This window comes from Pecten maximus, chromosome 5, assembly GCF_902652985.1.
Source record: "Pecten maximus chromosome 5, xPecMax1.1, whole genome shotgun sequence".
Taxonomy (NCBI): domain Eukaryota; kingdom Metazoa; phylum Mollusca; class Bivalvia; order Pectinida; family Pectinidae; genus Pecten; species Pecten maximus.
In genome coordinates, this window is record NC_047019.1 from 25,774,537 (window position 1) to 25,787,094 (window position 12,558).

General features: G+C 33.7%; 1 protein-coding gene across 1 annotated transcript; it reads right to left on the bottom strand.

Moving 5' to 3' along the window:
- Window positions 1–7,358: 7,358 nt before the first annotated feature.
- Window positions 7,359–12,260, bottom strand: LOC117327659. The gene is made up of 5 exons (XM_033884733.1): window positions 12,119–12,260; window positions 11,360–11,716; window positions 10,425–10,646; window positions 10,038–10,116; window positions 7,359–9,359 (listed from the first exon to the last, which is right to left on the bottom strand). Exons 1-5 carry the CDS (start codon window positions 12,243–12,245, stop codon window positions 8,846–8,848), a joined length of 1,299 nt encoding a protein of 432 aa, XP_033740624.1. The 5' UTR covers window positions 12,246–12,260; the 3' UTR covers window positions 7,359–8,845.
- Between the last annotated feature and the right edge of the window lie 298 nt (window positions 12,261–12,558).

The window sequence follows — 12,558 nt, forward strand, 5'->3', positions numbered from 1 at the left end:
TCTCTCTCTCTCTCTCTCAAATGAGTAAATATAACACTTCGATTTACATCATTATCTTTACATATAAATAACAAGTTTTAGTACATTTTTTAGAACAAGGCACTCTGAACCTCAGTAATATCAGCATTGCACTTTGCTGTTGATTTTTATTTTTCATCATTGTAAATCGTTCGATAAATTATCATACATTAACATATAATAACATCATTACTTTTATAATATTTAGTTATACCAGTAATTTTATCTAATAGTTCTTAAAATATTCTGAACATAAACTGTTGGTACTATTTTTCTTTTCTGTGTTTTCCTGAACATGGTTAGATTATTCCTTTTTTTTTTTTTAATTTTTTCATGAATGATATGAATTGTAGATGTCTTTTTATTGTATAAATGAGAGTTGTGCTGTATTGAGAAGCACAGAGAGATTTCCTCGACATCCGAGAATCAGGTTTTCAATTACCAACATTTCTTCTCTCAATCCTGGAATATGGTCTAGTATTTGTGAAGAACACATGTTCAGAATATCTTTATATTCATAAAAAAGGTGAACAACATCTTCGATTTGGTTCTTGCAAAAATGGCACATACCATTTGAATTACCAAATCTAGTTATTTTTGATTCGGTTTATATAATATTATGTACACACTTCCATTGTAATTCTTTCATTTGCGTTGTGGTGATAGTATTTGTTATATTTTGCCATATTAATTCCCAATGAAATTGTTTTTGAAATTCGAATTCCCATTTTATTTTGCACGAAGAAATACCATCTGTCTTCATTTTATTTGCTATCATTTTCGGTTTAAGGTTAGCGCAAGATATCTGTTTTGCATCTTTTCCTATTATATTAAGATTGGCGTTTATAATTAGGTACACACATTCTCTTACCCTGACATCATTTCCTTTCAGAATATTAAGCTATTCGTTCGGAAACGCATGTTTAAATTCGCCAGTTCAGAGATGCAGTTTCTTTTATCTATCAAGATATTGTATATTTCACGATCTTCGTTTCTCTTTTCATCCCATCATTCTTTAACTGCAAAAGTGTTGCTTTTTAGAAAGGAAGATAAAAATATAGGCATTCTGTTATACTGGATAAAATGATTTCCAAAGATGGGCTGATCTAGTATTCCATTTCTGCTAATATTGGAGAGGTTGGACTTTTGAAAATGTGCCAAGCTTCAATAAGTTTAATCTAGTGTTCGAATGTCTGATAGCTTGATTAAGAAATAATCTCTGTATTTTTCATCCATATAGCAAATCCAGTGTTTACCAATCACATTATATGTGTCGTTTTCACTTTTTATTATCTTGTACATTTATTTTATTTGTATGCTGAAAATAAAGCCTTTTATATCAACAATCTCCATACGCCCTTCTTCGAATGTTTTTGACATTATTCTGCGGTTGACTAAATCTCTCTTTTCATTCCATACGAACTTCCATATTAATAATTTGATTTCATTGCTATACCTTTCAGGAATACCACGAGCCTCTACTTCGAATTCTATAAGAGATATAATCAATGATTTAATTATCAAGCTCTTACCGTATAATGATGAGTTTCTGCTTTTCCATATCTGCACACATGCCTTAATCTTTTTATTTTTTCTTCCAATTACCTGTTCTGGATCATCAATATTTCTTCTGACGTCGTTTGTTCCCAAACTAAGTGTGACGTTTTTAATGTCGGCGGTTTTTTTGGGATCAACGATAAAGCTCTCTTTATGACAGCGTCTACTTTTTCAAGTGACGCAACCGAAATAGAACCGTCGACTACGTTCTTTTCTAGGATAGATATCCGTTAAACATTGGACGCTCCCAGTATCAGTGATATGTCACTCTATTTAACTTGTTTCAGGGAAGTTTCGTCAATGTTTGTTTGAGTGTCATTTGTCGCCTTACGATTACTTTCATACTCCGTCATTTCTCTGCCATCCATCACATCATTATTTTACTCGCCATATAGGTTCATTGGACAATTTTGTTGTAAATGTCCATTCTTTTTACAGATAAAACAACAGTTTTCTTCTTTTAGGGACAGTCATGTGCTAAATGGGCCTCGCTTATGCAGAGGTAACACTCTTTGATTCGCACGGTTTTATTTGGGCATTTATAAGACGAATGTTTTTAAGTTTTTAATTGTCTAAGTTTCCTTTTAATCATAGTTATGATGTAATATGAATATGGCAGGCCAAAATAAAAAAAAATCGGCATAGGGATAAAATTGCATAGTGTTGACAGACATACAAAATTAAGATCAGGGCACAAAGGAAAAACTAAACAAATGCAAATACCATGGCTTATAATAGTAAGAATTAGGTAAATTTGGATAACCCAAGTAGTACGCTTTTAATAGTGATACACTAATAATTATTAGGAATTGTTTGGGTATTTGAGGCATTGAAAGGTCTGTTCAAGTTATTGTTTGCGTTCGCAACCAAGACTGACGTGATGCATGATAGGATACTCCCAAACGCAGACGATATAGTTTAAGAAGGAAACATATATCCAGCCACTCCATACTAAATAATTACATATTTACCAAACAATATTGACAAGCTGATTATAATTTACGATCTTAGGACATAAAATGGGCAACAGCTACGATTTCTTATATTTAAAAATAATTATTCATATCGTCCAAAATATCGCCGGTAATGCTATACAATGTAGTTGACTTACAAAGTCAATTCTAATAACAATAGATATACCAATATTTGTATTTATCGTGTTTGTCAAGTTATTTAAATTCCAGGATACAGGACAGGATCGAACCTGAGTTTATGTAACTCCTTCTTTTTTCTGTATATCTGCCATAAAAGTTTTTTCAACACAACCTGGGTTGAAAATACGGTAGCAAGAGGGGCAACATCTTTATACTTTGTTAGAATACATCAGGTCCATTGAAGAAATGCTAAAATTGTATATACATGTGCATGTATAAAGTATTTAATTCTAATTTGCTGAAAGTTTTCCCATGTTTGAATAAAAACTTGCAATTTGTTTTGTTTTTGTGCGATTGCTTTATGTATTTAGTACATTTTTGTTATGTATGCTTTCAATTCGTTGATATGTATGTCTGATTTTTTCCTGGATGTGAGACATATGTAGTGTTATGAGTATAGTATTATACAATTCCTTAGAATCATTATTTGGTTTTTGATCTTTTGTTGAAAAACCGAATAGAATGACCTTGATATTAACCTTCGATTTATTTGCAGTTTTTCAAACACCCAAAGTTCAATGTTCTCCAGATCGTTCTAACTTTCTTTCAGTTCCAAAATATGTGTTCCATAGTTTCTTTCTGATAGTTACAAAGATCGCAAGAGCCATTTTTAGGTTTGTTTATTAATTTTTAATGGTTATTATTGGGAGTATTCTTTTCTGTTGCCTGAAATGAAACCAGTGTAAAGTATTTTGTGTTGTGGGGAATGGTATCATTTAACGCTGTTTCCAAACTTCTGGTGTGTATTGTGTTGTTCTTCCCATTTAACTTCTACTGTGTTCCTTGAGATATTTATCTTATTTATTGTTTTATATATATATAGATTCCCTTTCTGTTTCTAAGTAGTATGTGGTCAGGTATATATGGTCTATTAAATGGTTCTGTTAATTGCATTGTTATGTTCTTTATTCTACATTGATGTTGTATTTCCTGACAAAGCCCCCTAAACAATATGAAAATATTTGACTGTATTCTGAATATTCCTCAAATTTGAGAAAAAAAATGTACCATTTTAGACATAAGATCCCAAACATTTTTACCACCTTTCGCATACCATTCCATGCAGGAAATTGATATTATTTTCTAACTGAAATGAACAATTGTGCCTTACAGGAGATTTCATTATATCGTTTTGTGGTTCATTTTTGCTCGTTACATTATTCCAAGCTATCAGCCAAGTTTTTGTTCTAATATCTTTAATCTATGGGGGTATATTTCTGCACTAAACTTAGACCTAATCTAGATAACTGAGGTTTTTTCCTTATTAACTTCAAGCCCCAAAATCTGAGCCTATCGTTCTATTGTATCTAATGTTTCTTTAAATTTTTCGGAGCAATTTTGAGATAAAGGTGGTGTCATCAGGAAATTTCGAGAGTTTATGGCTTATTTGATGAACTTCTATCCCTTTAATATTATTACTATTTACTAAAATTTCTGCAATAATGATGAAGACATAAGGATATATTGGATCTCTTTGTCTGCAGCCTCTATTCAGTGAAAAGAAATTTGATAGCGAGCGATTTCGCAATATAGCTGATGATGCATGTTTTGTAAGAGTTTTAATCCACTGTTTTATGTTTTATGTTTTAGGTCCAAAATTTGAAAAAAAAAATCAATTGCTTTTTCCATGAACTGCCGTGACACTGATTCGAATGCTTTTTCGAAATCAATCAAAATGATTAATTCTTGGATGTTATTTTCTTTTTTAAATTTTATATGAGCCTGGTATTCCCTCCTAAATATCTACCGCATAGAAATCCTGTTTGCGTATCAGATATAATTGTGTTCGGAACGTTTTTCTTTTAAATGTTTTCGATTCGAGCTGAGGCCAGTTTTTAAGTTACATTAAGAAGTGTGATTGGTCTCCAATTTTTCAAATATTCACGTGCTATATTTTATTTTGGTAAGCATGAAATAATCCCTTGTTTTTTGTGTTATTAAGAGCAGTTTTTTTTTTTTTACTTTATACTGTATTCAGTAAACGTTTAATACAAATCTTTATATCTTTCCGGAGAAAAATGATAGAATCTGCTGGTATGATATCTGAATCGTGTGGTTTGTTATTTTTCATATCCATTGTCAATTACATGTAATACCGATAAGTATAAGGAGTAAAATATATATACTTAAAAGTTATAGCGATGACGTTATTCCCCTAGACATAAGACATTTACGTCGGATTCAGAGGTCAGTCTCCTTTCTGCTGGTCCGGACGGGGGATAAATCGATTTATAAACACTACAAGGGTTGCTCATGAAATATGTATAAGGAGGGGCAATTAAGAAAGTTGAGCGATTTCATCAAAAGTTGTTTTATATCTATATTCCATCATCATCAGATTTCCAAGTTGTACAGCATAAGATGGTACGTTCGGTTGTTGTATCTATAACGTAGGTACATACATGTAAAGCGATACAATGTATAGGGCCAGTGTTCACTTATCTATATTTACATGTGCGTGTCTTGATATTTATCAGCTATTTGCACATTGAAATTCGATTCCAAATTCGCAATGTGTTGAAATCAAAATTTGGTTTCTTTTCAATTCGTTTTGAACAGACTATATTTATCGACAAAAAAACTAGCTGGTTAACAATTCAATTTATACGGCATTGTACACCAACTGGTGTACAGGTAAATTATCGTCTTTCTAAGCTGTTGTTATGTTTTCATGTCTACATGTTTACATTAATTGTGTATGATAATACATACAGTGATCGGTTTCCGTTTTAGTCAACTTTCAGACCTGTACAGATAATCACCAGAACACGTGTCGTGTTACTTGTGTCCTTCGAATGATTGATTAACTTAATTGGTATGTGTGAAATTTTCCCAAAATGAACTGGATAGGGGCGATTATCGGCGACCAGTTAGCTCAATGGTAGCGCTTCCGGTAAGTGCTCGGAGGTCCACTTATGCATTTTCCCATTCCTCTTACATATTTATGTGTATTAGTTTAGTTTATTCATATCTACACATTTTCATGGATATGATTTGGTACTGGTCCCTCAGTCAAAGAATCGCAACATTGCTTCACTACATGTCATGAAGTTTTTTACCGCAATTTCGATAGAGCCCACCAAGGATACAATATTATAGGCGTTTATCGTCCTCGGACCAGTGTTGACAACGAAAATCAATGAGACAAAAGCAGTTAAAAACACACAGAAAGAGAGCACATACAAGAAGACAGGACAGGGCAGTACAGAAAGAATGATATTAAGATCCAAAGTGTTACAATCCGGGCAGCAGGCCAGTTCGGGTCTTTTCAAAACAAAGCAGAGGAGGGCGCATTCAGGAAAGAAAGAAACGACAGTAAAACAATTATGGTATAAAGTATGGAAAGCCGTATGGGACCCCGGACTTTCCACAACCCAACTGTAAAGCTGAGAGTAGATCAATTTCGGTATTTTCAGTGTTACGGAAGTAAAAGCCTGCAGGGTCTCGCTTTCAGTCAATTCATTAAAAGGATACGAAGGTATTGGCCGTCTTATCCGCCTATTTCGAGACACGTGTACAATAACAAATGATCTGAAAGTAAACAGAAACGGAACTTTAAAAAGTGTCCGGTGACCGGGAAATTAAAACTAGCTTTAGAATGTAATAATGGTTTAATTAAAAACAGTGAACCACTCTGTCGTCTGTGAAAATTTCGTTCATGTTAGTCTAGTTCACTAGTCCAGGTTGGTGTCGCCTCTCCCCGATAGAAGATTTATGGGACGAGTTGGACAAACGAATATGACGTAGGCCGAACCCTCTAATCAATGTCGTCGAGAAATCGTAACATGCATTTAAGTGTTCAACACAGATGCTGAATGTGTGCAAGATTTGTTTCTACCACAATACGCCGTGTTATTCCACTCTCAAGCCATTGTATAAATGTGTCGACTGTTGGATAAATATATGTTATATACCACTAGTGGTATATCACCTTCCGGTCTTTTGATTGGTCAAGAATTTGAACTTTTACTCAAGCTGCAATTGTTATTGACGTCATCAATAATTGAATGATGTCACATCACCGGGTTCCGGACGTCACAGGTACACTTTATTTGCATACGCGAAATTATACTTGGCCACGTTTCCCTTTGATTCAAGCCGATATTATTGTGGTAGAAACAGGTCACACGATTCGTGATTGTTGGATATGGAATTTATTTCACACTCGTAAGTTATTTTTTAAAAGTTGCAAAAGACACTCGCTAAAGCTCGTGTCTTTTATAACATTTAAAAAATAACTTACTCGTGTGGAATACATTCCATATTCAACAATCACCACGTTGTGTAACCTCTATTTATCTCTCAGAACGGACTTATACTGGGCATCAAACTATTCACCAAAATCACCATACCTTATACCTTTACATATTCAGCCGATGTAGCCGCTTTGTCCTGGTACCGCTTTGTTTCATTGATCGAAGCTTTTGGTATTTTTTTTCCATTTCTCCACAATTATTAATTTCCTAAAGAAACGTATAACTTATAATATTTCCAGAGTACATATGTATTTATTTCTTTTGTAACAGATCAATACAAGCGTTGATTTACATTTTATGTTGAGGAATGTCAAATTTTTCGTTCAATTTTATCTTCCTATTTTACAAAAACAAATTACACAAAAAACAAAACCAAAATCATGACTAATTTATTGAAACGGTAAAACATAGCATTATTATATATTAAGTCAAATAATAAAGCTATATAGTTTGGCAAGATGAAATAAGTAATAATGCTATATGCAGATACTTGTTTATATCCGAACAAAATATAGACCGTTGTTTTTTTATTTTTTTTTTTTTAAGATAGGCATATATTCTATATAACTCCTGCAGTATACGTGTTTGGTAATTAACGACAAAAAAGTAAAACAATTACACTGATCAGGCAAAGGCACTCAGGGTTTGTCAACTTCAGTAGGTGTGCAAATGTTATATTTGATATAAGAAAAGTGCTAACCATTGAGAATGTCAGCTTATTTTATCTACAATATTTGCCTGTTGTAATATATTTCACAATACATTATTTATCCACGCTCGACTTTTTATAATTACATAATCACAACATGGAATCAAATAGAACAGAAACAAGACAGCATTTCTGATGTCAAAGACTACAAAGGGGAAATAAGCAGGATTTCATGACAGAATGTCACTGCAGCTGTAACACACAATCAGACCTACACTTAGAATGACATATCATACACATTGTATATTTTAAGATAATGGATAATATATTTAATTATTTACGAAAGAAGCTTTCGCTTTCGTTTTTAACGAAAGCAACATAACTTTGATAGCATTTACTGCTAATACTTAGTGCACAGTCTATTTAATGGTAAGTGGAGTAGGTGGATTAGACGTGAATTGGAAGTAAGAAAACAATTGATGTTAAACATAATGAAATACTTATCGTGTTTATAATTAAAGATATAATTACATAAAAATTAATATAGCTATCAATACAAGATTAACAATTCAACACAACTGTAGCACCACCATATTTAAGCTACTAAGACAGTATTTGATATGTTTCAAATGTCATTTAACACGTCTGTAGCTAAATATGAATTAACATTTACAAAACCATATTAACAAACCTGAAAAAGGCTTCTGATGATCATCGCAATATAAGATTATAATAACCGACAAACAAACGTATACACATATACACAACAGGTTTGCGGGTTGTTCTTGCATAACATCCTAGCAACAAATCAAGTGACATTTAAGGAAGGTATCCAATTGATTGGGACCGCTTTATAGCGACAATATCATGATGGAGGTACATTGACATGACATATCCCAAGTTATACTGACAACAGAATAAGTTAGACATGTTCCTTTGTACAGCCCCTTTAAAGCTAATCGTCGACCACTTTTAATGACTTTTGTATGTCATAGCTCTAGCCTGTTTCACAGGAGAAAACACTTAAATCAGGAATTAGCTGAATTTTGGCGCCTATAACGAATCATAAAAACAAAAACTACAATTATTAAGAAAATTCAGAAAAACAATATCAAATAAATTACGTCATTTGTTTTAGACTATATTTATGTTATTTCGGACCGGGATTCCTAAATAACAGAACACTACTCTGTAGTACAATATTAGTGGAGTTATACTCCTCCGTCAGTGTTAACTTCCGAATATATTACTCTGTCAGCGTCAGGTTTTGGTTTAGGCCTGACTGGAGGACGAGACTTGGGACGAGATGTATCATCTATCTCCGCGTACACTAAACCTTCCTGGTTTTTATATCGAGAGGGCCGTCTATCCTCATCCGTTTGTGATTCATCGTTCCTGTCGTCTGACTGTTTCCCTGGCTTATTTACAACGGCATATACGTCGCCAGAGGGAGCTGTCACTGCATGTCCTCGTGTTGAACTGTTTGAATGTTCTGTCTCAGAATTTTCATTTGTTGCTGGCTTCTGGACCTGCGCATACATATCGCCAGTCTCTGTGACAATATGGTTATTATCCGGAACGCGTGGTCCCGCCGATATGTAGAGAGAATTTTGAGTTAGTGTGTCTGAACCTTCGTCATGATAAAATTTTGGTGTTGCGACAGCATAGGGTTGGATGTCCACAGAGAAATTTTCCTCGGGGTTCTTCGCATCTGAACGTTTTTTCCTATTAAGAATAAAGTATTAAGTACATGTATAAACAATTTCAAATCACCGATCCACGTTTAAATATTTACGTATCGTCAACGTCTTTGTCGTATTTTGAACTGTTGTGTTATCGTGTTCGTTTAAGTTCGTACGTGTTAGATTTCTAAACAGTTTATTATGAAGCACACTATACAATTGTATAATTATGGTAATAAGCTATGCAATTATTTCATTTCATAATCATATCTGTAGATTACACTATATATATAGCACTGGGTTGTTCTGATTTTGATATCAATACATCTGTAACGTTACATCTGAAATTATCTGCCTTATTATCCAGTAAGTAGACCAATGACTATACTATTAATACTACAATGCCGCTAAGGGCGATGCCTTTACATGTAATTATCTAATCATTGCTACAATAACGATAATAAAGACGATGGATATTTACTTACTACTACAATGATAAGGACAATGACTACAATTATCTTATTGTTATTACATTGAAGATGATAACAACAATAACTATACGTACATTTTTATTATTATAATGACGATGATAAAGACGATGACTTCACTTACCTCAGTACTATAACAATGACGATGATAAGGACTTGACTGCATTTACCTTATTATTATTTCAATGAAAAAGATAAGGACGACGAATAGCATTAGAGCAATGACTACTTACCTAATTATTACTACAATGACGATGATAAGGACGATGAGTAAAACTGCACCACCGCCGGCTGCTCCAGCAATAATCTCCACTAAAACAGATACTAGTACAATACAAACACTGGCACCTCAACATACGGTACAGCATGCTCAACATATTGAAACAAACACGAGTGTTATTTACAAATACATTGTAGGCCTAGTTATCGCGTTCATGTATTTACTGAATCACAAAGGTTTCACTATTTGCGTGCACTAAGTAAGTTTGGACATTTTCTTAGCTGTCATGTTTACGTATATCGTAGCTTTAAATATAATTTAAGTAGGAACAGGACTATCATGTGTGTTATGTGGAAATGTTTCTAAGATCCGTGTACCTATAAAAACAGATATCACTTACCTCCTATTGACGACTCCTTTAATTCTCCGTTGTTAACATCACCATTACCTTTACCCAATGTACGATTGGTAATGGTCTGTATGGAACTGGAGCCGGTAGTGATCGACGTCGTCGTCGGTGTCGTCGTTGTTGCTGTTGTCGCCGTCTTTGTCGTCGTCACAGAAGTCGACGGAGAGCTGTCTGATCCGCGCGGTGCATCACAAGTTACATTTAAAGTAACATCTATCAAAGAATGGTTACCGTGTTACGTGAAGTGTTAACGCAAGTGCGGGAAACAATGAAAATCTTATTAAGAATCAGTGTATAGTTCAGGTCGTATAATAGTATTTGTCACACTACACTGAAGCTCAAGAGAAAATTGAATGTTTAGATGATTAGTTACCAAGTACGTAGATTACATAACCTCGAAACGATTGTCATTAAGCCTTGATCTGACAAAATAAATGCGTTCTTGTTCACAATAAATATAATCTGACATGAGTAGCTCGGCTGGGTCATGTATGTGCGGCTAGTTCTTTTTGTTTTGATTTTGTTTTTTATCAGCAAAAGCCGTATTGATAGATTAAAAGATGCATTATTTGATGTGAAACTTTTTATGCATATCTAGTTCTGTGTGGAACTGTGTGTCTTACCAAGAGGTATTGCCTTACTATGTATACCCAAGTTTGAACAAATACGGTTAATAAATGATATGAAATTGAAACAGAATTACAACAGAAACTTGCATTACATATGGAATATCGAAATATGGAGTATTTTAACATATCAAATAACTCAATATATACATTTATATTGCATGTGTATTTACTGGTAAAACTCGTTAAAACCTAATCTTACTGATTGATGTTAGCTCTATATTATGTTATCCGAGGCGACGTGCGAAGGTCAACATATCACCAAAAGACGTCATACTACTATTATTAATTATTACTTACCTGATTTAATGAAGATACAGTACCCGGATTGCCACGGGATGTTGTCATCTGATCTGGTTAACGCAATATTGTAAACCTCGTTGATTGTAAAGTTTGTGATGATGTCCCCACTAATTTGCTGACATTGATATTCTGTAAATGTATTTACAGGAAGCCTGGTAAATCTTAGTTTACTTTTACAATCAGACGCCGGCACTGTATCAGGATAAGCATTGATGTCGAAGCGGACGGGAATCGTATGAGCCACAGTCAGTCTAACTGTACACTGACAACTGATGTGTCCTAACCCTCCTGTGTCGTACGTATCAACCACCACACGGCCAGCAGTTAAAGTCCCACTCCTACACATCGGTACCACTGTAAGGTCAAATACATCTCATTAAAATGTACCAATATTGATAATATGATGTTAAGTTAGGGTTTTAATGCTATAGCAGATTCACTTTTTTTATTCTAACGTGAATAAGAGAACAAGAACACAGTTGCAATGGATATTTTAGAGGATTTTTTATATACGACCTTAGCTGAACACCATCATTATATTAAATTCTTAAGGTTGTTTACCTCCATCACATTTATCAACGGTATATCTTGATACATATTTGTTTAACAGTGAAAGGTATTGTAATGAAATCATACTCATGATTTTGCAATCAATTATTTATATATGAATTTGGGTGTTATTTATCAAATGTAAAGAAAATATAGATCAGACCCAAATACAGTAAATATAAAGAGATCGTTGGGAGAGTATGATACCGTTTGTGAAGCCGTCCTGGTCAGCTTCTATCAGTGCATATTGTTGATTTGATACCTGGAAATTGATGTATAGAAACAGTTTAGAGAAGTACTTGACTCTCTGAAAAGTAAGTATTTTGAAGTACATGTAGCATGTTCGATTAACAAAACTCTTTTGATTTAACATATCACTAGTACATATATATAACCAGAAAACAGGTCAATGACCCTGAAATTATACGTAACCCTACTGGTGTGGACCGTTACAAACCCGTTCAATGTGTTATTACTTCCTGTATTGACTAATCTGAGCCTTCTGAAAAAAAAACATTGAGCACAAATTTACGATCTCAGTATGACGTTTCATTTAAATACATTACATTTTCAGAATACTTCCTGTTTACAGAAGACCTACCATGATAATGGAAACAGACCAGTATCAATAGCAGCAGACCAATAGA

Bases quoted from the DNA above. Each gene is read 5' to 3' on its own strand.
- LOC117327659 (XM_033884733.1), bottom strand. From the start codon at position 12,245: ATGTACTTCAAAATACTTACTTTTCAGAGAGTCAAGTACTTCTCTAAA. The intron at 11,717-12,118 runs GTATCATACTCT...TTGACCTTACAG, and splicing joins CCAGGACGGCTTCACAAACG to TGGTACCGATGTGTAGGAGT. The intron at 9,360-10,037 runs GTAAGTAGTCAT...TATTCTTAATAG, and splicing joins GTCATTGTAGTAATAATTAG to GAAAAAACGTTCAGATGCGA.